Genomic DNA, 25,280 nt, shown 5'->3' on the forward strand with positions numbered 1-25,280 from the left:
GGGGAAAAAACAAATTCTGTGTTTTCTTCACTTTCAGCAATGTTCTAAGTGGATAAAAGAGAAAATGAGAAGAACAGTGTCATTCTGAAGGCAATTGAATTTAGACTATGAGAGGTTAAAAAGTAAAAATGGTTACAAAATATTTGTATAGCAATTTGCTTTGTTTATAGTAATTTAAAAATAATACCCTGCAATTTATCCAGATTTATGTAATATACATACTCTCATTGGCCACATCTTTGATTTCCATTTATCTAAATATTTTATCTGACACTGAATAGACTTAAGTATGAATGTAGCTCCTAGTTGCTTTTTTTTTAAGTACTATTAAATATGGAAGCTTATTTACGAAAGCTTACTAAATATGCCTTTTTGAAGCCTGAGTATTTTTAAGTAGGTGTCAGGCAGGAGAATCTATTTTAAACACTCTTATGCATGCAAAGCACAAACTACATTTTAAACTACAGTTTCAATCCGTCACTTGCCTTTCTGACCAGGAGGTTAGAGGAGTCACAAACTTCAGTTAAAGGAAACCTAGTCTGCTTCAAAGAGCCCAAAGCAACAACAAATGACGGACCAGATTCTTAAAGACCAAAATGTGTTCATGAGTTAAATGGAAAGAAGGGCTGCTTTGACAGCACTTACAAAGGAAACCACTGCTGGACGTTTTCCTGTAGCTACTAACTCCACCGTCTCCAGTGAGATGGGACGTGGGTGGAAGTTACATTTTAATGTGGCCACCCCATGTATTGTGATCATTACTCACGGAGCCAGTAGTTCTCAACTGGCACAGCTTTGCCCCCTGGGGGAGCTGAGCCAACATCTACAGACATTTTTGGTTCTTACACCTGGGGATCAGGGAGTGCTGCTGGCACGCAGTGGGTAGAGACCAGAGACACTGCTCAACCCCCTGCAGGGCACAGGGCAGGTCACAACAATGAGGAATTATCTTCGCTGTCAATGGCCCCAAATGTCAATAGCACTGAGGTTGAGGAACTCTCATCGTAGGCCAAGAAATGAAAGAGGAAATCTTTGGAAGATGGCACCTCTGTTCATTTTGTAGTCGATTCTGGTTTCCTTTTCTGTGGTGGGGTCCAGAAGAATTGTTTATGCTGTTTTATTGTTGTTGTGTTGCCATCGTTCTGCCACTTTTGGGTGGACGGGTAGGTGCACAGGGCTAACACCATAGGAAGAAACATGTGATGCGTCCAATTTGTATTGTTTCATTTTGCAAGAAGAGTTGAATTATTGTTTATCAAAAGAGTAAATGATAGAAAATATTTTTTAGTTATTTCACTATCTCAAGACTTGGAATTGCACTTAATTACTCTAAATATTATTCATGCCTGGTGACATACGTATTTTACTAAATTATGCGACAATTTTGCATTGATACAAAATATTCTACTTACATAAACTTGTGAACCTGTTCTTTCATCTGCTTAGTTTAGTTTAGTGATTAATAATCACTAAAGAATAACTAAAAATGAAATGATTAGGAGATATCTTATAAATCTATCAAATCTTCCTAATGCAGCACCTTGAATTTCATAGGGTATTTTATGGCTTCACAAGTTTGCAGCATAATCCTTTTTTTTTTTTTTTTTGGTGAGGAAGATTGGTCCTGAGCTAGCATCCATTGTTGCCAATCTTCCTCTTTTTTTTGCTTGAGGAAGACTGTCACTGAGCTAACATCTGTGCCAATCTTCCTCTATTTCATGTGGGATGCTGCCATAGCATGGCCTGAAGAGCAGTGCTAGGTCCGTACCCTGCATGTGAACCCATGAACGCAGGCCGCCAAAGCAGAGTGCGCAAACTTAACCACTATGCCACCGGGCCAGCCCCTGTAGCATAAATCTTTATGTGGAGTTTATTGCTGCATAGGAGTATGGAAATTTACCTGAAGTAGAAGCCATGCATGAGTGAGGATCTCAATTTTGCGGCAATATCACCAATGATGAAATCAGATTTATTTAGCATAAGTTTCTCTTTTTTATGCTGATATTGTCACTGCTACTTTTTTTAAAAAATAACTTCTATTATACCTAAGTCTATCAATAAATGTTAGTTTTCCAATTTAAAAAGATAAATAAATAGAAAACAGGCGAGAGACAATAAGAAAATCAGAGGAGGGGCCGGCCTGGTGGCACAGCAGTTAAGTGTGCACATTCCACTTTGGTGGCCCCGGGTTCACCGGTTCAGATCCCAGGTGCAGACACGGCACTGCTTGGCACACCATGCTGTGGTAGGCATCCCACATATAAAGTAGAGGAAGATGGGCACGGATGTTAGCTCAGGGCGAGTCTTCCTCAGCAAAAAGAAGAGGATTGGCAGCAGTTAGCTCTGGGCTAATCTTCCTCAAAAAAAAAGAAAGGAAAAGAAAAGAAAATCAGAGGAGCAGTCTTAGGGGTCCAACATCCAAATAATAGGAGTTCCAGAATGAGAGAAGAGAAAATAGAATTTCCCAGAACTGAAGGAATGGGGTGTCCAGATTGAAAGGAGCCATCAAGTGCCCAGCACAACACATGAAAACAGATCCACACAAGGTCTATCACAGTGATATTTCAGAACGCTGAGGATAAAGAGAAGATTCTACAAGCTTCTGGAAAGGAAAAACAGGTCACATACAGAGGGTCAAAGGTCAGAACGCTTTCAGACTTCTCGACAATAACAGCATAAGCTAGACAACAATGGAGCGATGCCTTCAAAATTTTGGAAAAAAAGTTATTTTCTGCCTAGAATTCTATATCCAGCCAAACTATCAATCAAATATGAGGGGAAAATGAAGACACTTTCAGGCAGGCAAGGTCTTTTTAAAATGCATCCTTTCTCAGTAAACTATTAGAGGATGTATTCCACCAAAACAAGGGAGTAAACCAAGAAAGAGAAAGATGAGAGCTACAGAAGATAAAAGCATTAATAAGGGAGAGAACTGAAGGGGATCTCTGGGGTGCTGGTAAAGAGAGATACCAGGATGGCAGCTGTGCATCGCCAGGTGCGACTCAAGACAAATGTTTTGCAGGCCATTATCCCCAAGAGATAGATGTGTTGAGTGGCATCGTCCTCCAGATTCCTTCTTTGGTTGCATCACCTTTTCAAGCGGAGGTACTAATGAGCTTCTTCTCCTGGCCCTGCCCACTGGCTTCCCCAAAGGAGGCTCTTATGAACTCTCAGGGAAGTTGAAGCCAGACTGACCCAGAGACTCTCGGAGTCTTCACCAAACGTTGGCAATATTGCCCTTTCCTTATCTAGCTAGACGTGTACTTGCTACTCCTACACTTTTGTGTTAATCACATTCATATCTATACATAGAGGGAGAGAACAATAATAACACAACTGACTGAAGGAAAAAAATAAGAGAATGCCCACTGGAAAAGATCGCATAGCTCATCACAGAGATGACTAGGTAACCAACATGGGGGTGAGTGTCGTAAACAGCTGGTTATCAGCAAAAGAGGAAAGCTGGGAGTGATTCTTGGAGGTGGTGCTGGTGAATGACTCGCCATCACGTCACTGCGGCCCAGAGAGGCCAGTGGACAAGGCACTGGGTGAACCGAGAAAAAGAATGAAGATGAGGACAATTACGACACCTCTACTGCTACAATTTATTGTGTGCTTTCTGAGCTGGCACTCTGCTCAGCATAAAGATGCTCTTATTGAATTCATACAATAACCCTCCAGGATCAGCATTATCATTTCTTTTACCAAGGTTTCGAGAACTTGAATAAATCTGCCAAGTTCATAAAGCTGGCAAAAGGCAGAGCCCAGATCCAGCCCAGGTCTGCCCGACTCCAGGATCCCATGCCCGTGACCACCTCCCCGAACAAGAAAGAGACCACATCTCCAAAAAATTAAAAAGTAGTAAAAATAAACAATCTCCTCATTCATTGAAACAAAAAATCCTACTTTTTGCATCGACAGGCCTCTAAGAACTTTTCCAAACAATATTCTCGCCAAGAAAAAAAATTGGTGTCAAAGGTGCAGAAAGGGAGAGAAGATGAGAGAGAATGAGAAGGAAGCTAGTTACTCAGGAGAAAAGGAGATTCAAAAAACAGAGGGAGCAGGGCCACAGTCAAACTAAGTAAATGAACAAAAGTGCATCCCCGGGGCCCCTGGACTGACCCTGGGGTTTCAGCGGGGCTGAGGACAGTGTTTTTATAAGCATGAAAAGCTGTGTCAAACAAACCTGGACTTCAAATCCCACGTCTGCTACAAAGTCAGCACCGTTGCAGACAAACCCCAGGAAAAGACAGGCCCCAGGTCTGGAGACTCGACACAGATTCGTTTGATGAAACGAATGGCCGTCGACAAGCTATTTAAGTGCTGGGAGCCTCAGTTTCCCTATCTGTAAAGCGGGAGTAATAAAACCTGCCTCTGGGGCTGTGGGAAGGGTCCATCTCAGGGCTGGTCGGCCAGGGAGGCAGGCTCAGCAACCAGGCTGACCGTCATGGCTATGACTCACGTCCTCGGCCGTCGCCCCCTAACCGCACTGGTCTGCGGTGCCGACTTGCTGGTCTCCCCACCCCCGTCCCCACCCTGACAGTGACGTCCTCAAGGGCAGGGATTCTGTCTCTGACATTTTGTCTCGCTCACACCTCTGTCTCCACCCCAGCACAGCCCAGGCTGACACCCAGCCACTGTCAGCTGAGGGAATGGTCTGGGTCCAGAGGAGGGGACACGGGCTGAGGACGCACCTGGTCGCTGCGGGGCACTCCGTAGCGCAGCTCGTTCACAAAGTGCTCGCAGTTCTCACTGGTCAGCTTGTACAGCACCTCCTGCCCCACCAGCTCCTCCGCCCGCTGGATGATTTTGCTGGGAGGCAGCGGCGAGTACTTGTCATCGTGTTTGTTATTGACCTGGTACTTGTCCCTCCCGGCCACATCATACAGCAGTTCCTTCTTCACTATGGCCTTGTCAGTCAGGGTAGACATGATGCTGGCTGCACCAGCTCCCGCGATCTCACCTGTGGATTCACACAGAGGAGACAGGGACTTCAATCCTGGGCAGGCCCGCGCGGGCCCCCAGCCAGGCATCCACCCGTGCCACTGTCCACAAAGGAATAAGCAGGTGTGGAAGACTCAAAGGGGAAGGATCGGACACATGCTGTGTGGCTTTGAAGAAGGCGTTTGCTGTCTCTGGGCCTTGGCTTTCTTATCTGAAATGAGGAGTAGTGAAGTTCCATGACTGGCCGTGATCTTTTTTTAACCTAGAGAAGCTAGTCTTCTACATCCTGTGACACTCAGTGGGACTCTCGGTTATGCAAATATGGGCCCTGAGCACCCCCATCTCCCTGGGGGAATAGAATGTGACCTTTGGTGATTCCATCAAGGCTACACTTCCTTAACATATGCGAAGCTGATCACTGCAGAAAAGCTGGACAATCGTGGAGAGGGCACTTGGATAAGGCAAACAATCCATGACTGAATTTAGGGAAACGTCAGACCGGGCAGGATGCATCGTGGTTAAACACAGAGAATAGAGAGTCGACAGCCAGGGTTTGAGTCCCACCTCCCCCATTACCTGCTGTGTGACCTTGGGCAAGTTGCTTAACTTCTCTGAGTCTCCGTTCCTTGTAGAATAGGGACAATGACAGTCCCTACCTGTCCCTAGGGTACCACACAGGGAGCTGTGGATTAAAGAGTTGGCAATGCACAGTGCCTTCACCAGGGCCTGTAAAGTACAGGGCAGTGCCCTGCAGTGTCGGCTGTCATTATTATTGGGGTTGTTCTCTACGCTGCCTTCCAATTCTCATTTCTACCATTTTCTCATTAGCGTGAGGTTAGCCCTCCTCGCCTCACCTGTTTCCCAAGATTCCTGCAAAGCTCGAGTAAGAAGATGCAGGTAGAGCATCTTTTCCCTTTAAAGAGCATCCCTCACCCAGTGATGGGTGGTACCTGTCCACCCAGATCCCTGTCATGCCTTCCCCTGCCCCTTGGCCACCAGTTAGACCCACTCAGTGCAGAGAGTCAATCAATACTTAGGCCCTACCACGTGCCAGGCCTTGTCCAAGGTGCTGGAGACAGTGGCGTGAACTAGACACCACACCTGCCCTCAAGTAGCTCACATTCTAGTGAAAGGACACTGACAATGAACAAGAGAGAAAATGAGACACTTTCAGGTGCTGAAAATGCTCCAGAGAAGAGGAAGGACAGTAACACAGGAGAGGATAACGAGGGGAGGCTGCTCTGGCTCCGGCTGGGGAGGGCCACCCTGGGAATGGTCACGTGAGTTGACAATTGAATGATGAGGGGGAGGCAGCTGAAAGCCAGGGAGAGCATCGCAAGAAGAAGGAAAAGCAAGGGCAAAGAGCTCAGGGAGGAAAGAGCGTGGCATGTTCCAGAGGCTGCAAGGAGGCCAATGTGGCTGAAGTCTGGGGACCCGGGAGGAGGGAAGACACCGAGGAGGGTCAGAGAGGCAGCAGGAGCCAGACCATGCCATGCCTTACACGCCACACACAGACTGATCTTATTCTATGTCTGATGGAAATGCCAAACGAGAATTCTAAGGAGAGGAGTGATATAATCAGCTTTATACTTTAGACTGATCACGCTGGCTGCCCAGTGAAGCAGGGACTGACCATAAGTGGGCAAGAGGCAGAGAGACCAACCGGAAGCCACGGTGGCATCAGATGAAGGAAGATGTAGCTTATTGCAGGACACAAGCAATGGAGATGATGAGAAGTGATCAGATCCGGAGGCAGTTTTGGAGATAAAGCCAACAGAGTTTCCTCATGGCTTAGCTATGGGGTGAAAAGGATCAAGAATGCTGCCTAGATTTTTGGCCTGGGCAGCTGGATGGTGTCATCCACCAGAGCCTTCCATGTGGGGCATGTCAAGTTCAACAAGTCAATTAGACACCCAGGTGGAGATGCCAAGTAGTCAAGAGGTTATACAAGCCTGTAGCTGAGCAGGGAGGCCTAAGCTGCGGACACGGGCTTGGACTATATGGACAAATAGAAGGCATGAGAAGGGGCCGGCCAGGTGGTGTAGCGGTTAAGTTTGTGCGCTCCGCTTTAGCAGCCCGGGGTTCACCGGTTCAGATCCCAGGCACGGACCTATGCACTGCTTATCAAACCATGCTGTGGCAGGCATCCCACATATAAAATAAAGGAAGATGTGCACAGATGTGAGCTCAGGGCTAATCTTCCTCAAAAAAAAAAAAGAAGGCATTGGAAGCCAGGGGACCCAATGAGGTCACCTGGGGAAAGCAAGGATTCGTGATATGGGAGAGGAGGATCCCACACAGGAGACCGAGAAGGAAAGGCCCAGAGGGAGAGGAAGAAAGACAGGTGCCAGGTGAAGAACAGAGAGGTCACTTGTGTCAAGTGCTGCAGAGAAGCTGTGACCAGAAAATCAACCCTTGGCTTTGTCAAGACGTGGAGGGTCTTTTGGTGGCCTTGATAAGAGCTGTTCCAGGAAGGGGTGAAACAGACAGCCTGGTGGAGGGAACTGAATTGAGAATAGGAAGTGAGGAATCGGTGATGGCTGTGGTAGACAAGAGACCTGCTCTTTGGGGAGTTGGCTAGGGAGGATGTGAGGTCTGGGGGTGTTTGTTTTATCAACAGGAGATATTACATGGTTTCTAAGCCGATAGGAATAACCTAGTAGAGAGGGAGACGATGATAATACAGAGGGAGGCAGGGAATTTGAGGAGCAAAGTGCTTATGAAAGTAACAGGTGGGGGTCCAGGACCCACATATAAGGGCTGGCTTTCTAAATGAGGGCAGGGGCACTGTGCATTTTAACAGAACAAAAGGCAGATTATGTGGGGACAGGTATTGGTGGTTTGGTTAATCAGGGGTGGGGAAGATGACACCTACTCTGGTTACTCCTGATTTCTCTATAAGGACAGCGGGAGGCCATTAAAGGGATGAGTGAGAGACATATCCAAGAATGTCCACAGCAACTGTGTTCACAGTGACCGAAAATTGGAACCAATCTGACGTCGTCCATCAGCAGAAGAATGGATGACAAATTGAGGTGTATTCATATAATGGAAAACCCACAGCAACGAAAAAATACGAACGATTACCACTCAACGTGGATGACTCTCCCGGGCCCAGCAAAAGAACCCAGGCCAGACTGTGATTCCTCTCACATGAAGTTCCGAACAAACAAAACTAACCGATGGCAGGAGAAGCTAGAATAGTGGTTGCCTCTAGGGAGGGGAGAGGATATCGAGGAAGAACGCAGGATTAGGGTAGGCAGAATGTTCTAGATCTTGATCTGCGTCATTGTCACATGGATGGATACATTTTTTAAAAATTCACTGACTATACACTTTATTACATTTGTGCACTTTACTGTATTTATATTATACCTCAGTGTGAATAAAAAGTTTAAGAAAGGGAGTGGGGAATTCTCACAACATTTCTCCAAGTCAAGTATTCTTAGCCTCATTTACAGATAAGGAAACCGAGGCTGGAGAGTAGAAACTGGGTTCATAGCCAAGTCTGCTGCCCAAAAACCGATACCTTAAGAGTTGAACGTGGTTTATCCAAAACCATGGTATATAAACCCATAAAAGCAGAGCTGCCCCCTGGGAAGCCCATCTCAGGCCCTCTATAGAACCCCTAGGGTTCCAAGGAGCAGAGTTTGAAAACCACTGCCCCACACCAAACTGCCTTCTTGTAGCACCCAGGAACCACCCGCCAGTCGGGAAGCAAGGAGAATGTTGGGGCCACCTGTTACCCACAGCTCCGCCATCTCCCTCTCCTCCCAGCCCCAGCACAGTGGAAGCCCAGGCGTCCTTACTTGGGGGGGCCAGGTGGATCACATATCCATCGCCAACGTAGATGGCCCAGTGTCTGTAGAAAGGGCGGAAAATTTCAATCAGGTCTCCAGGCTTGGGCTCCGGCTGCAACACCAAGAAGAGGACTGTCAGAGGTGACAGGAGCAAGAACTGGGAACCAGGTGGCAAAGGCTGGGGGCCCTGCCAGAGGATGTCAAACTGGGAGGGTGAACCACAGACACTCCCCAACCTAGCCCAGTGGTTCTCTGGCAGAAATGTCCTCCTGGCTGCTCATCCTGATGATGAGGGTGTGTGTGTGTGTGTGTGAGTGTGAGTGTGAATGGACAAGTAAAGGAAAACACTGTCTCCTCTACACCGTACTCACACCAACACTTCTGACACCAGATATGTGGGTTTTCCAAGCAATTCAATTCTCAATAGACAAGGACTGGGGGTCCCACAGTTTACCTCAGTTCTGACACTAACTGCACAGGGTTAACACAGACCCCACAGGTTAAGGGCTCAGTCCCACGAGAGTGCCCGCCCCCCAATTCAGCTGCCAGTCACAAGTCCTGTTGTCACCTCTGCTTCTGACCAACCAGCTATAAATCAGAGGTTCCCACAACCCCTCCTTCAGGCTCAATAATTAGCTAGAATGGCTCACAGAACTCAGGAAAATGGTTTACTTACTGGATTACCAGTTTATTATAAAGGATACAACTCAGGACCAGCCAGATGGAAGAGGTACATAGGACCAGGCGTGTGGGAAGGCGCACAGAGCTCCCACGCCCTCCCCCGGCGTGCCACTCTCCCAGCACCTCCATGTGTTCACCAACCCAGAAGCTCTCTGAATCCCTCAGGTTAGGGCTTTTTATAGAGGCTACATTACCTAAGCATGATTGATTAAATCATTAGCCACTCGTGATTAACTCGGCCTCCAGCCCCTCTCCAGCCCCAGGGGGCTCGGAGGTGGCTCTGAGCCCTCAACACCTCGTTAGCATAAACTCAGAAAAGGGTGAAAGGGGCTTGTTATGAATAACAAGAGACTCTCCTCTCACCCCAATCACCCAGGAAATTACAAGGGTTTTAGGAGCTCTGTTCCAGGAACTAGGGAGGAAGACCAAAAATATATTTCTTATCATATCACACTGAGTGCGGGTGTGGCACGGCGCGTGTATGTGTATGTGCCTGTGCCGGGGAAGGTAGCAAGGATGCTGAAATGCTGCTCAGAGCCCCACGCTGTTAGGGGAGCACGGAGCAGGGCTGGAGAAAACTTCCAGGAGGGTCAAGAGCACTTTCATTCAACGTTATTGAGGTGCCAGTAACAGACGTTGTGCTGAGTGCTAGGGGAGGGGGGAGGGGGTGGGGGAGGACTTCCGACTGGGACCAGCACTGGGGGGATGAGCTCCTCTGGTCCAACCCAGTCTTAAATCTTATCTCCTCTGTCCTTTGTAGTCTCCACTCACAGTCACGGCCTCGTGCCCTTCAGTGCAGTGAAGAGCGGGGCGGGGGCTCTGGCTCTCCTGTTCTTAAAGCACAGACTCACAGGGGTTTGCCCACATCCCGCCACCACGCTCTGTGCGCCTGACAGATGCTCACCCTTGTGTGGCTTCCCTTGGGATGAAAACAATGGCCAGTGGGAACAGCCAATCACAACTCTACAAAGCCCGTGAAGCAGGGTCAATGGCAGTTCATATCTATTTATAGAAACACTAAAACCGCAAACAAGATGACATATAGTAGGAAAAAAAATCTTTTCACAGGAATTTTACAGATAAATCATGTATTCTTCTGCAGCAATTATAATTTATCTTCCAAAAACAAGGCACCCTGACCTTACTGAGAAGCTATTTCAGAACAAGGGACTCTGGTCGCAATTTAGGAATCCCATTTGTTTTCCAGAATGAAAGAAAAAAAAGGGGCCAGCCCCAGGCTGAGTGGTTAAGTTCCCTGGCTTAGGTGGCCCAGGGTTTCACTGGTTTGAATCCTGGGCCCAGACATGGCACCGCTCATCAAGCCATACTGAGATGATGTCCCACATAGCACAACTGGAAGGACCTACAATGAGAATATACAACCATGTACTGGGGGGGGGGAGGGGGGGTTTGGGGAGAAGAAGAAAAAAAAAAGATTGGCAACAGATGTTAGCTCAGGTCCCAATCTTTATATATAAATTGTTTGGTGAGAGTTAGAGGGTCTTCAAGGATCCCCCAAGGGGAATTTAACTGGGGGTCTCCACAAACAAGCAAGGCCGTAAAGACAAGACAGGGACCCAGCCCCCAGGGAGGCTACCAATTGCACAGTAGCACGTCAGTAACAAGGTGTCAAGTAACAGGCAGCCAGCAGGTGCACCGACCCAAGGAGTTCACTGTGCTCCAGACAAATATCAATGAAAGGAGACCTACACACAGAAACAGGGCTGGAAAAAAAATTCTTATTACGATGACCAACATACCTACAAAGAAACTCAGACTTTATAACACTAAACACCAAAAGATAAGGGACCAGCAAACGCAGGATGCTAAGTGGAAGAAGCCATACCCACAAAGCAACGTCATGAATGATTCCAGTCATGTGTCATTCCAGAACAGGCATCACTTGACGACAGGAAAGCGATCAGTGATTGCCAGGGGCCAGGAGTAAGGAGAGGAGTTGACCACAGAGGGGTGTGAGGGAATTTGGGGGCAGTTCAACTCATGGTTATGCAATGGTAAGTGTTTATCAAAACTCATAGAACTGGGGCCAGCCCCGTGGCCGAGTGGTTAAGTTCGCACACTCCGCTTCAGCGGCCCAGGGTTCACAGGTTCAGATCCTGGGTGCAGAGCTACACACTGCTCATCAAGCCATGCTGTGGTGGCATCCCCCATAGAAGAACTAGAATGACCTACAACTAGGATATACGACTATGTACTGGGACTTTGGGGAGGAAAAAAGTGGCGGGGAGAAATTGGCAACAGATGTTAGCTCCAGACCGCTCTTCTTCACCAAAAAGCATACCTTAAAAAAAACCTCATAGAACCGAACTTAAAAGGGGTAAATGAGACCTTAATTTTTTTTAAAACAAATTTTTAAAAATAAAAATGAAAAAAAATTTTAATGAATATCTACAGTTCGAAAGGGAAAAAGTTGTGATTTTTTAAATACTCAAGCAAACTGCCTGTCCCTTGTAAGGGGAAAAGACACAAATTTCCAAATACACACAAGTTCAAAACCTAATACCACTCAAGGACACTTCTTTTTCAAAATGAAGTGAAAGCAGGTGGACTCACTCATGGAGCCCTGTGCACTTGTTCGAAATAAGGGCTCAATGTTCACATGGCAACATGGATAATCTTTAGACATAGTGCTAAGTGGAAAATGAGAATGAACTCTGCAACCCAATACCACTTATATAAATTAAAGATGCCCACACACAAACCAATAATGCACCTCCTATAAGAACCAGACCTGAAAAAAATACTTTTTAAAAAAACAACAACAAGAAAAAAATCATACAAACTAAAGTACATACATTAAACACGTTAGGATGCTGGCCACTGGGAAGATGGGGTAAGAGACCATGATAACAGGGAACCAAAGAAAACAAAACACACACACAAGAGAGGGCGCCTTGCAGGAACCAGAGAGCAGAGGGCGTCATGAAGTAAGGATATGAATAATTCTCTTTCACTGTCACTAACATCTAACCAGAGAAACAATTCCTTGATACACATAAGCCAACTCAGCTAAATCAAAATTAAGAACTCAAGAACTCGTGTTATAAAATTCGAAGTAGAACTATAGTCCATGAGCCAAATTTCTGCCTCTGCTTATTTTTGGATGCAAGCTAAGAATGGTTTTTCACATTTTTCAAATGGTTGGGGGAAAAGTCCAAAGAAAAAGACTATTTTGTGACACATGAAATTATATGAAATTCAAACTTCAGTGACCGTGAACTTTTATTGGCACACAGCCACACCCAATCATTGACATATGGTTGACGGCAGCCTTCTCTCTCCTAGAGTTGAATATTTGCAACAGAGATCGCATGGCTTGCAAAACCTAAAATCTTCACTATCTGGCCCTTTACAGAAAAAGTTTGCAGACTCCTGTTACAAAAGGATGGGCAGTGACGCTCAGTCCTGGAATCCAATTGTATCGTATTACCAGGCGGTTCTTCCCCCAGGAACAGGGACCAGCAGGAAGCACCAGGAAGAGAGCAGCCTCTCCAGGGCAGGGCTGGGGGTGGGGATCCCCAGGCAGCACAGTAATCAGGGCTCTCCTGGCAACACAGATGATAACAATGGCAAAGCAGAGACTCTGCGCCCACGAGATTCCAGAACAAAAAGTCTTTATTCTCCCCACAAAAGCAGAGTTACAAAGAGCTGTGTAACAGCCATTTTCCTTAACAAGCGAATTGAGGAACAATTTCTGGCCTCCAAAATTCACATTGGGAAAACAACCTAAACAACCATCAATAACGACCAATTAAATAAATTATCCTACATCCATAAGTACATACAGCCGTTAGAGAGAATAAGGTGGATTTACGAGAGCAGACACAGAAATAATCGAAAAAAGTAAGTTGAAAAATATTACTATCCCATTTTTGCTTAAAATGCATTTTTATACATTTACAGGCAAAATGTATTATACACTATGTATGATCTGAGGAAAATACACCAAACTGCTGCACAGTATATGGGGGGGGGGGAGGTTCAGAGACTTTTTCATTTTGTGTCATACTATTCTATTTTTTTACCAATATGAATTACTTTTATAATAAAATTTTTCAAAAGATTTTTAGATGAGAAAAAAAATCCCTCATGTTGATGAACTTTCAGTGTTTAATTGGAGAAGATGGACATTATCTGTCACCAAAACCTCTTGCAACCATCTCCCGTCCGGTACCTGTAAATATGAGCATGCTGATGCTTAAAAATCAGCGACACTTAAATGCAACAAATAAAACCATAAAATAAATTTTAAAAGAACACAGATGGATATGTGTAGATCTTGGAACAGAGGAAGACGCTCTAAGGAGAAAAGCCAAAGTAAAAGGAATAAATGAAAAGACTAAAAGTTTTGACAAATAAAAATGGCAAGCAATAGGATATATTGGAGTATATGAGGAAGCCATTTTGTGTAAACCTAATTCGACCTGACCTTGTCTTTCCAAAAGGGCCTGACCGTGGCTGTTGAGCATGCATTGTATATCTGCTTTAGAGATTCCCTACGGCAAGAGCAAAGGCCCTTGAGATAAAGGTGCAACTTCTCTCCCCCTCCCAACGTTGGCATCTCCTTAAGGGTTAAGAATCTTTCCTTAGGCTGGAAGCTGATTGCTGCACTCACCTGTGACCGCCCAGCTGGAGACAATAGACTTGCCTCCTGCTATGCCCACCAAGATAGCAGACCCACTACCTGCTGTGCCCATCAAGTGCTGTGCTGACAGGGCAGTCTTGTGACTATTGTGGGAGGGATACTTCAATCATATGTGAAACACCCTCTTTGAGGGTATATAACCACCCTGTGTACCCCCACTTCTTTGGAGTGCTCTGTTCCTTTGTGGAAAGACTCTCCCGGGTTATAATCCTAAGATTTAAGCTCAGAATAAACTCACCCAAATTTTCATTTATAGATTGGTTATGGATTATTTTCGTCGACAGTTTTGATAATTTAAAAAATGTTAAAGCTCTTATTATTAAAAGTTTCTATCATTGCGTGTTATGTTCATACTCCATTTTAAGGGAAACTGATCACCTACAGTCTCAGCTGCCCATGCAGCCATGTTTTCTACCATGTGACCACGCAGCCCAGCCCCAGTCAGCTGGACGAGAAGACGGTACAGGCCCCAGGCAGTTGGCAGCCTGTGACCCTCCGTGAGAAGTGGAACTAGGCCAATCGAATCCTCTCTGTCTCTCAAAAATAGGAACCAAGCAATGGAAAACAAAACAGGTTATTTGGCAGCAGGGACTAAAACTGAAAAGTCATGATGTAGAAGAGGCAAGAGAGACCCCAATGGACCATGGGCCAAACAAACGGTGGGAGCAGAGAATGCCAACTCTGACCAAACAGAAGACTCCTGTTGATAATGGGAGAGAAGGAAGCAGGCGTGTCAAGATCTGCTGGCTGAGTCGCATCAGTGGTGGGGCACTAGCACCAAGATGCACACACTCCAGCTGCTGAGGAGCCTCGAGTCACCTTGATCCAGAACTGACTCCCAGCTCTAGGCCTTGAGAGGCCCTGTTATTATAGCTCCTGTTCCTAGATTTTCACGAGAATCCCCTTACCTCTCCATGTATGTCCTTAAACTAAATCTTCTTTACTTGAGCTAGCTTAAGTGGCCTGCTTTCTTATTTTATAACCAAAAGAGCCAGGCCAGAACATTCTATGCATTGAGAAAACACCACAAACAAGGTACTATGAACAACTGGAAGAAAATGACCCAAAAAATCAGTTACTGTCTTTCCTATATAAAGAGTTTTTATGAATCAATAAAACAGATTTAAACACCAAAATAGAAAAAAATGGACAAAGGGCATAATAAATAATTTTTAAAAGAGGAATACATATTACCATTAATACAAGAAAACATATTCTACCTCACTCGTAATCAAATAAATGAATATTAAAATCTGGTTTGGGTGAAAATTAAAATACTAATATTAAATATAGAAAAAGATGCAGGTAAACAGGTGCTCTCATTCTCACTGCTGATGGGAATAGAAAGCAGTACAACTTTTTTGAAGGGCTATTTGGCAATTTGTATCACTAACCTTAAAAATATTCATTCCTTTTGACCCAATTTCTATTTATAAACCAGATCTTAAGGAAATAATCTGAAATGCCCAGAAAGATGTCCATCACAAGGTCACAAATATCCTACAGAAAGAGATGAGTTAAATCTTGCCATATTTATATACTAGGATACTATACAGTTATGTTTTAAAAGTTTTGTTTTAAAAGAATACTTAATAACAAGAAATGTCCATAACATAATAGTTAATGAAAAAGCTTTATGAGAAACAGTATATGTTTTAAACCTCATTTAAAAAGGAAAATTTAAACACATAAAAGAAAAACTGTGGAAAATACACCAAAATGTAAACAGTGTTTATGACTAAGTGGTAGAATTTTGGGTATTAATTTTCTTTTGAATTCCTTTCTAGTTTTCCAAAGTGTTTAAATAAACATACATCTGTATTAGACTCAGAAAGAGCTTGACTTGACAAACAGCAGTGTGTTCAATTTGGGGTAATCCACATAATTATTACTATGCAACAGAGTAAATACAAGGTTTACACTAATATCTTAGCATACACTCCCTTTGGGTGCCAGGACTAAGGGTGCTTATTGTGATGGTTTCATTTCCTTCTATTTTTCTGTATTTTCCGCTTTTCTGCAATGAACATTTTTAAGTTCATAGCATGCTCCCTAACGTTTTATTACGAAAATTTTTCAAACCTACAGTTTGAATTTTCAAACATTCAGAATTGAAAGCGTTTTTTTGCTGAGGAAGATTGGCCCTGAGCTAACATCCATGCCAATCTTCCTCTATTTTGTATGTGGGTTGCAGCGCGAGTGATGAATGGTGCAGGTCCGTGCCCGGGATCCAAACTCCCAAACCTGGGCCGCCCAAGTAGAGCACATGGAACTTTAACCACTTGGCCACGGTGCCAGCCTCGGAACTGAAAGCATATTTTAGTGAACATCTGTATACCACCACCTAGATTCACCTAAGTTACTGTATTTGCTTTATCTCAAATATGTCCACCGATGCATTCCCACTGTGGAGTATCTTAAACTCTCCTTTTAAATTTAAGTGATCAGTGTTCTGAGAGGCAGAAGGGAAGCACTGAGGAGGTCCAGGACAATGACAACAGCAATAAAACGAGCGTGTGGTGTGCCCTAACTCTACGCTCGGGAACTCACTGGGTGCCTGCCACCAAGCCTGCGGCCTTTACCCCCAGCTGTGGTTCTCAGCCTTGAGCCTGCACACAGATGACAGGAGAGGGGGTTGCTGGCAGGCATGGAGAATCACTCTGCATTTTTAACAAGTACCCTCCCCCTACCCCCAGGGAAACGGTATACGTGACCGAGGTCACCTCTTCACCTTGGGGATGCCCACCTCGGCCCAGGAGGGTCAAGGAACTCATTCATTTGCTCATTCACTCAACAGATGCTCACAGAGCGAGGCACCGCCCTGGGCTCCTGAGCTCCGGCTATGAAGAAAGCGAAGATTCCTGCCTTGGTGAAGCTTTTGTTCAGTGTCAGGGAGAGAGACAGAAAATTTTTAATTTTTTTAAAGACCTTAGTAAACAAGTAAATCATCTAGAATATTAGAAGGGATACCAAATAAAAACAAAAAGAAAGAAAAGGTAGAGCCTGCCCTGATGGCCTAGTGGTTAGAGTTTGGTGCTCTCACCACTTCAGCAGCCCAGGTTCATTTCCCGATCACGGAACCACACAACCCGTCTGTCAGTTGCCATGCTGTGGCAGGAGCTCACATGGAAGAACTAGGACTGACAACCGGGATATACAACCATGGACTGGGGCTTTGGGAAGGGGGAAAAAAAAGAGGAAGATTGGCAACAGATGTTAGCTCAGGGCAAATCTTTCCCTGCAAAAAAAAAAAAAAAGAAAAAGAAAGAAAAGGTAGAGCAGAATGGAGGGGGCTGGAGTGCAGTGGGATGGGGCAGGGGTGCAATATTAAACAGGGCATCAGGGATGGCCAGAGTGGGCCCTGCAGATGTCTAGAACACCCAGGCAGAGGGAACAGCCTGAGCAAAGGCTCCAGGTAGGAGCGTTCAAGGGCAGCCCAGAGGCCAGCATGGCTGGAGTGGAGGGGGCAAGGCGGGGAGAGAGGGAGAACGGAGGATGGAGAGCGGAGATGACGGCTCATCTCCAAGATAAGATGGGGCAGTGGGAGATGAGAGGTGATGGATTCTGGGTTGCTTTGAAGGGAGAGCCAAGAGGATTGGCTGATGGAACGAGGTGGGGCGTGAAGGGAAGAGGAGTCAAGATGACCCCAAGTTTCTAGCCAAAGCAACTAGGAGGCTGAACGGCAGGATGCAGACAGAGCAGGCTGAGGGAGGACAGAGTGCCCCTGCTAGGACCTGCTGGACTGAAACGTCCACCAGGTGGCCAAATGGAGAGGCTAAGGAGGCAGCTGAGTCCACGAGCCTGGAGGTCAGGAGAGTGGCCTGGGATGAGGGTCATTGGTGACCTTTACGAGAACAGCTCCCATTGAGAGTTGGAGGCAAAAGCCTGGCTGCAATGGGTGTGAGAGAGAACGGGAGGAGAGGAGCTGGAGACGAGCTGGGAAAGGCAGCCTCTGAGACTTTTGCTGAAGTCTTGAAAGATGAGGGGGTACGTGTAGGAGGCAGAGACAGAATTCAAACCCAAATCCTACACTCTTAGCCCGCACACTCTCCTGCCATCAGAGACTGCGGCAGGAAGGGAGTGGCCCTAAAGGGGATAGAGAGAGGTAAGCAGGGGTGCGGGGCACACCGGAGCAAGAGCATGGTTCGGGGGTGCATCTCAGGGTGCTCTTGGGCCAGAAGCAGGACCCCCGGCGTGAGGCCCAGGCCTGGCATTTTTTTAAAGCTTTCAGGTGATTCTACTGTGCAGCCCAGACTGAGAACACCAGGAGAGGGTGTTTGAAGGGGAGAGAGGGGGAAGACTGAGGGGTTAGGCTGAGCTGGACAGTCATACCTCATTTTGCAGGTGGGGAAACTGAGGCTAAGGGAGATGAGGTCACTTACCCAAGGTCAGCCTGAAAGTGGCAAAGCGTGAACTTGAATCCCAGCCTCTTCCCTCCGACAAAGGAGAAGGGAGACCGCCCCCCCCCATCGGATTCCACCATCTCCCATGTCATACCTGCGGACTAACCCACATCCCCGGCCGGAGACCCTGACCCAGTGCAAGACCCTCGGCTGTGGGCACTAGGCAGGACCAGAGCGGGAAGCGAGGGCACTTTGAGAAGAATTTTCACCCCAAGGATTGAAACGAAACCAAAAGAATGTTTTTCTTTCATTCAAGGCCACCACGGCAGAATTCGAATCCACCCACACTCAGCCTCGGCATGGGTTTGCCAGTTGGTTTTTTTGACGAAATATTTCAGGCGTACAAAAAACGCAGAGGGTAGGCGAATGAGCATGGCCGCTCTGTGTTTAAATCGAGATGGATTTAGTTTCCAGAAACAGCAGACTGATTACCTTGGGGCTCCGGAGCCAGAAAGCCTGGGTTCAAATCTGGGCTCTGCTACTTCCTAGCTGGATAACCTTCAGAAGTTACCCGACTTCTCTCGGCCTCAGTTTCCTCAGCTGTAAAATGGGGATGACTATAGCACCCGATTCATGGGGCTGTCCTGAGGATCAGAGAAGTTAATGCCGCGAAACCACTCAGCAAATATCACCTGGCACATGGGAAGCGTTCTGTCAACGGCAGTTTTTGCTGCCACTGTTCTCGGGGGTGTTTTTGTGAGTTTTTTTTTTTGGAAAGGTCGCAGACAGCTCTGGGACCAGCTGGAGACACAGTGGAGGTTGTGAAACCCAGCGTGACAGCAAGTTCTCCTCTGAGGTCCCAAAATCACACACTGTGGTCAGTGTGGAAATCCCTAACGTCATCCCCTTCATTTCTGAGGCTCTGGGAAAAACATCTAGAAGCCTGTAAAAAGAAAGACTGAAGTCCTGGGTGGGTGCTGAGAAGGGGCTTCCCGGGAGAGAGCTGGGAGTTTCAGTGCCAAGGTTTTAGGAAGAAAAGAAAATATGTGAGGAACTGGGCGCCAATCCCATCTCTCTGAGGCAGCGTTTTCAGAAGCAGAGCCCAGCCCTCAAACTGGGCCCCTCTCTGCTCTATTGCTGTGTCACCTGCAAGAATCACTTAACCTCTCTGAGCTTCTCTGGTAAAACAGGGCCATTAAGGCCCATCTGGCAGGGTTTGTGTGAGGAATAAATGATATGGGGGCGAAGGCTGTAAAACCACTTAGGCCCATGAGAGGGTTGAGACCTCATGCCCCCAGCTGGGTGGGTGCAGGCAGCACTGGGAGGGTGAGGCCTGACTGCCCAGACTCCCCAGTCTCAGATGTGTCTCAGTCTCTCTTCCCCTGCCAGCCGCTGGGAGAGGGACGCGGCAGCCCCAGTGGGCACCAGCCCCAGCAGCCCAAAGGTCATGGGTGTCCTGGAAAAAGGAGGCAAAACTCATTCGCCCTCCCAGGCTCCTGACCTCCAGGCCCCAGTCCTGTTCCACGTGTCCAACTTCACCCGCTGTGAATCAGGACCGCCCCCTGATTCATCTGGGAACCATCACCAGCACCAGGCACGTCCTGGAGTTTTCACAAATCACCTGGAATCCTTACAGCAGCCCCATTTTACAGACCAGGAAATAGCTCAGAGATAGCAATTAACTTGCCCAAGGTCTCAGAGCACCCCGAGAACCGCTACCAGGATTCCACCGCAGGTCTCCCAATTGAATCCAAAGGCCAAGTTCTTTCCACTACACCAAGTAATTCACAGGGAGGTACCGACGTCTGATAACGACCCCCGTGGCGAACACTGCCTCTGCATCACAGTGCTCGAGGCCTGGCAAACTCCTACTCATCCCTCAAGACGGGCTCAAAGTCTCCACCTCCTCAATGCCTCCCCTGAGGCCCGCAGAGGATTGCCACTGCCCCCATGGCCTGTTTATCGGATGACTATAATGGTTGAGTGGAGCCCAGGGGAAGGAGTGAGCACTTTCCACGCCCGGCCCACCAGCTAGACTGCGCAGCCAGCCTGGCACATACAATGCTCTCAGTAGAGGCTTGTGGCCTTGTGGGACACACCACTTTCTCCTCAAGCCCCTCCCAGCCTGTGGCCTCTGCAGAGTGAGGATGACCCCCTGCAGGGCCTGAAGCCCCACTGCTGTTTGAGAAGGGTCTTCTTCCCCCTCACCCCTTTGCAACTTAACTAGCTCCGCAGAGCCCTATCAGAACATCAGGCAAACTTGGAGGGTCATAGAGAAGTCGCTAAGTCTCCAGTCAGAAATCAGAGCGGGCCCATCAATTTCCTCATAGTCTGGAGCCTCAGTTTCACTTTGGATTTCACATCCCCAGTGGCAGGTGTTCAACAAGCCACAGGTTTAAGGATGATTTAAGGACGCAGTGTGGGTGGAGGAGGGAAGGCAGAGGCTCCTGGCCCATGCATTCTCAGCAAATCTGGAAGACCGAGAGGAGAGAAACAGTCAGCGCCGGCACTGACCCGGGGCATCCCAAGGAGGTCTGCTGAGCGGCTTGAAGGACAACAAACATTCGTGAAGCCCTAGGAGCCAGCAGTGACACACCCGGAGCGAGGAGGTGGGAGCCGCAAACCCCGGATGCACAACAAAGAGAAGTGAGCTGTGCACAGAGAATTTTAAAACAATACGACAACACAACAAAAGTCAGTCTGCTGTTTATTACCGCACGTGCCAACAATTTTAAACAGTATCAGTGATAAAATACTACTCCCCCCAAAGCTATTTTGTTCTAAGTTCTCATTGCTGCAATTACTGCTGAGATTTAATAACACAGATGTGAGTCTCAAATTAGCGCATTGTTATTTCTTGTTCTTTAAAAAGCTTTGATTTCTCCATGGAAGTTCAATCAGAGAACATCCAGTTATACGGTCAGCCCCCGACACACACAAGATTCACGTACGCGCGTCTGTTCCCACAGTGAGTTCCAAATGGCTCAGAATGGTTGGAACTCACTTTCTGCACGGCTTGTGCCACCAATTCCTGTGGTTCTATGTTTTCCTGTTTTTAAACAGATGACAAAGAGTCTGCTCTCTCTAAACCACCCGTAGACAACCTGCTTCTAGGAAACATAGGGGGGTTTCCGAGCGCTCCCTCACTGTGATCTGTTGAAAGGCAGCCTCAATACAAGGGTTTTTTTGTTTTTTTGTTGCTGTTGTTTTTAAGATTTTATTTTTTTCCCTTTTCTCCCCAAAGCCCCCCAGTACATAGTTGTATATTCTTCGTTGTGGGTCCTTCTAGTTGTGGCATGTGGGACGCTGCCTCAGCATGGTTTGATGAGCAGTGCCATGTCCGCGCCCAGGATTCAAACCAACGAAACACTGGGCTGCCTGCAGTGGAGCGCGCGAACTTAACCACTCGGCCACGGGGTAGGCCCCTCAACACAAGGGTTTTTAATTTAAAAAATGTTTTAAAAGAGTCTGCTCTCCCAGTGCCAGAAGAAACTGAAAAGAAGTGTTTGAAAGCCTGAATGATTTTCACCAAGAGCTCGAGTCCCATTCTAAAGCAGTGGTTTAAATGAATGTTAATGTTCACCATCATTCAACCATTTTCTCTGACTTTTGCAGAAGAAAATCTTGGGAGAATTTTGCCACATAAGATAAAAACATATGAGACTTTTCTGGTGAAGATGTTTTAGTGAAAATGTTTCAATTGTGGAGATATTTAAAACCACTAGAATTGATTTTTAAAAAAAGACATAGGTAGTATTGCAATTTCTGGAATTTATTATGAAATGGGGTTTTTATGAATCTCTGATGAACTCATGCTAATGTTGAAGGCTTTCCCTATTTGGATATCTGTTGTTTCACATGAAGAGAAGCTTTCGAAATTAAAATTAATAAAAAAACGTTCTTTAATTAACCGTGAGCAAAGATTGACACACTGACTAGCTCCACTGAATAGTAAATATGACCACGCAAAGAAGGTCAATTTTGACAAAGTCACGGTCAGCTTTTCAGAAGTTAAAAAGTTCCAAAACAGAAACTGTAATGTTATTATTCATTACGGCAACCAACCTATATGTAAGAATAAGCTTTTTTCAAAATCCATTCATGCAATTAAAAACCATTAATCCACTACATTTTTCTATTTTTGTCTATAACATTTACCTTATTTTTCATTTTTTAGTTTTTCACTGGCATGATTGTCACACACAAAGCTCAATAAAAGAAAATTGTCGCTGGGTTTCTTTTCTGAACATCATTACTATTCATTTCATGATTATGACTAAAAATAATGTCGTCAGATAAAGGAGAGGGGTGATTAAAAATGACCATGACCACTTCAGGGGCCAGCCCGGTGGCTCAGTGGTTAAGTGCACCTGCTCCGCTCCAGCGGCCTGGGGTTCGGCAGTTCAGATCCCGGGTGCAGACATGGCACCGCTTGGCAAGCCATGCTGTGGTAGGCGTCCCACATATAAAGTAGAGGAGGATAGGCACGGATGTTAGCTCAGGGCCAGTCTTCCTCAGCAAAAAGAGAAGGATTGGCAGCAGATGTTAGCTCAGGGCTAATCTTCCTCAAAAAAAATTAAAAAGACCACTCCAGGCATCAGATATGCCAGGTACACCCTCATGCCGGGCGTGGTGCGAAGGTCTTTACAGCTATTTAAATAATAATAATAGTGAATTACAGTTGAACACTTAATATGTGTTCAAAGTATCCTAAGTATCCAGTCATATGATCTTCATTCCGGGGAACAGAGGGGTTTTGAAACTGGATCAAAGTGCCACAGCTAAGTGCTCAGTGTGAACACAATCCCAGGGGGGTCTACTCTGCAGCCGGTCCTGCTGAGGTGAAAGGAAGCATTTGCTAAGCCCCTTTATGATTTCTGAACCACACCACAGGTTAGAAAAAGGAAAAGTGAGAGCTGGGAAATTGCTGGCAGGGCTGGTCATGAGGTGGGTCAGCTGAGACCAGAAAAGGCCCCGCTGGTCAGACCCAGGGAGGCCCAGGGCAACAGCTCCAGTCCCAGACACGCAGCCCCAGGGGCCAGTGCAGGTGTTGTGGCCTGACTCAAGAAGGCAGCACAGCGCCTTTGTGGAACAATTCGCCCCTTCCTCCTCCCTCCCCAGGTAGGTCCTGAAGGCCCTTCCCGGGGGCCTGGTTTCAGCAGGGCGGCCTCCACACTCGCCCTCGCAAGTGCAGCCCTGAGACGAGCCCAACAGGCGCCTGCTGACCCACGACCGACACCTGATGCCCAGCGGCCGTCGAGGTGTGACCCTACGTCCTGAAGCATCCTCTGTCTGAAGTGGTAACTCAGGCCCAGGACGGCGAGTCCCCACTGAAACACGACCCCCACCCCCAGCCCACGCCCGCCACACACTTACGATGGGCGCGCGCATCTTCTTCCGTGCGGTGGACCCTCCGTTTCAGGCTGGAGTTCGCTTTATCAGCTGTGGAAATGCCCGAAGCAGGGCGAGCAGGGGATACACTACGTCGTTAACAGGAAACAGCGCACCGGAGACCCCAGGGGACGGGGGTTTCTGGCGGGGGTGACCGTGCACGGTGCGTCTCAGACCCAATTCAGAAACACTAACTACTCTCCTGGAGTGCCCCGCCCGCCGCGTCCCTGCCCTGCGCTCGGCAGTGATCGGATGAAACCCTAGAAGGGGCCGGGAAGGGTCACCCGATACCTGAGAGGCGGGCGGCGCAGCTGCGGGGAGCGCAATGAGAGTGGCCGGCCCAGGGCGCCGCGCCCCAAAAAGCCGGCCACCGCCGCCAGCGCCCGGCCCTCCCTCCCCCGGCCCGCGGGGCCAGGCGGCCGCAGCTGCTCGCAGGCTGCTCCCTAACTTGTTTACTCCCGCCTCGCCCAACTTCTCCCTCTGCCACACAGCTCTCGGGCGGGGAGAGCGCCCCAAGCCTCTCACTCTCCCTTAAGTCCCGGAGAGAACCGCTCCACCCACCTCGCGGACTTGGAGGCAGCGCGGCGGCCACCGCAAAGGAAACGAGTTTAATGGCCGCAGAGGCTAGGCCAGCGTGAGGTCACCCGGCCCCTCCCCGTGTGGCTGGCTAATGAGAGCCTCGCAGAGCTCCCTTCCCGCCCGCCCCTCGCTGTCTCCCATCCAGACAGGCCGGGATGCCACCCGCTCCTCCCGCCCGCCTCCCACCCCGCCGCGCCCTCCTCTGCCCTCCTTTCCCCGGGGACACCCACTGAACCCGGCTCCAGGGCCACCTCCTCACCTCTCACCCGCCCACTGCGGGCCAGCCCAATATTTGAGAACGTGTTGTATTATACTGTTCTCTGTATACACATCACACCGGAATGTAATCAATTTACCTATCTCCTCCACTCCCGTGGGCTTAGAGTTCAAACCTATATTAAATTTTAAAGCCATTTGAAGGCAGGAGTCTAGAGGAAAGAAAGTACTTGGGTACTGGGTCTTAAGCCGTCAGACGTCCTCCAAACCTGGCACACAGTAAGCATTCCATCAATGAATGAATGAATGAATGAATGAATGAGTGAATGACCAGCCACAGGCCCTGACTGGGGCTTTGACTCCACAAGAGTAGACCCAGCTCTATATTCCCGCCACTCCCAGCCAGCACCAGGCCTTGGAATCAGGATTCTTGGGCCAAATCCTGGCCCTGTCACTTGCCAGCTATGGGGTCCAGGACACCCTTCCCTCTCTAAACCTCAGTTTGTTCATCTGTAAAATGGAATGATGATGGTATTGTACAACGTATAAGATAATATGTAAAAATACATTCCCCAGAGAGAGAGCAACAAATGAAATGATGCCTATTAAGGTGCCGAGCCTGATGTCTGGTTCGCGGTAAATTCTCAGGACACATTGACT

The 25,280-nt window shown here is 47.4% G+C and overlaps 1 protein-coding gene across 3 annotated transcripts in view; it reads right to left on the bottom strand.

The window, feature by feature from the left end:
* The window catches only part of LOC103545179 (phospholipase A and acyltransferase 3), a 49,356-nt gene extending 24,741 nt beyond the window's left edge, over positions 1–24,615 (bottom strand). Inside the window, exons 1-4 of one of the 3 annotated variants that reach the window (XM_070565228.1) lie at positions 24,387–24,615; positions 23,811–23,876; positions 8,754–8,856; positions 4,695–4,963 (exon numbers count right to left, since the gene is read on the bottom strand). In XM_070565228.1, coding sequence (XP_070421329.1) covers positions 4,695–4,963; positions 8,754–8,856; positions 23,811–23,825 — 387 coding nt within the window. In that variant the 5' untranslated portion in view covers positions 23,826–23,876; positions 24,387–24,615. Of the gene's footprint in view, positions 1–4,694; positions 4,964–8,753; positions 8,857–23,810; positions 23,971–24,116 lie in introns of those variants that run through there. The other 2 variants (XM_070565230.1, XM_070565229.1) reach the window with 2 other exon arrangements.
* Between the last annotated feature and the right edge of the window lie 665 nt (positions 24,616–25,280).

This window comes from Equus przewalskii, chromosome 11 (assembly GCF_037783145.1).
Source record: "Equus przewalskii isolate Varuska chromosome 11, EquPr2, whole genome shotgun sequence".
NCBI lineage: Eukaryota > Metazoa > Chordata > Mammalia > Perissodactyla > Equidae > Equus > Equus przewalskii.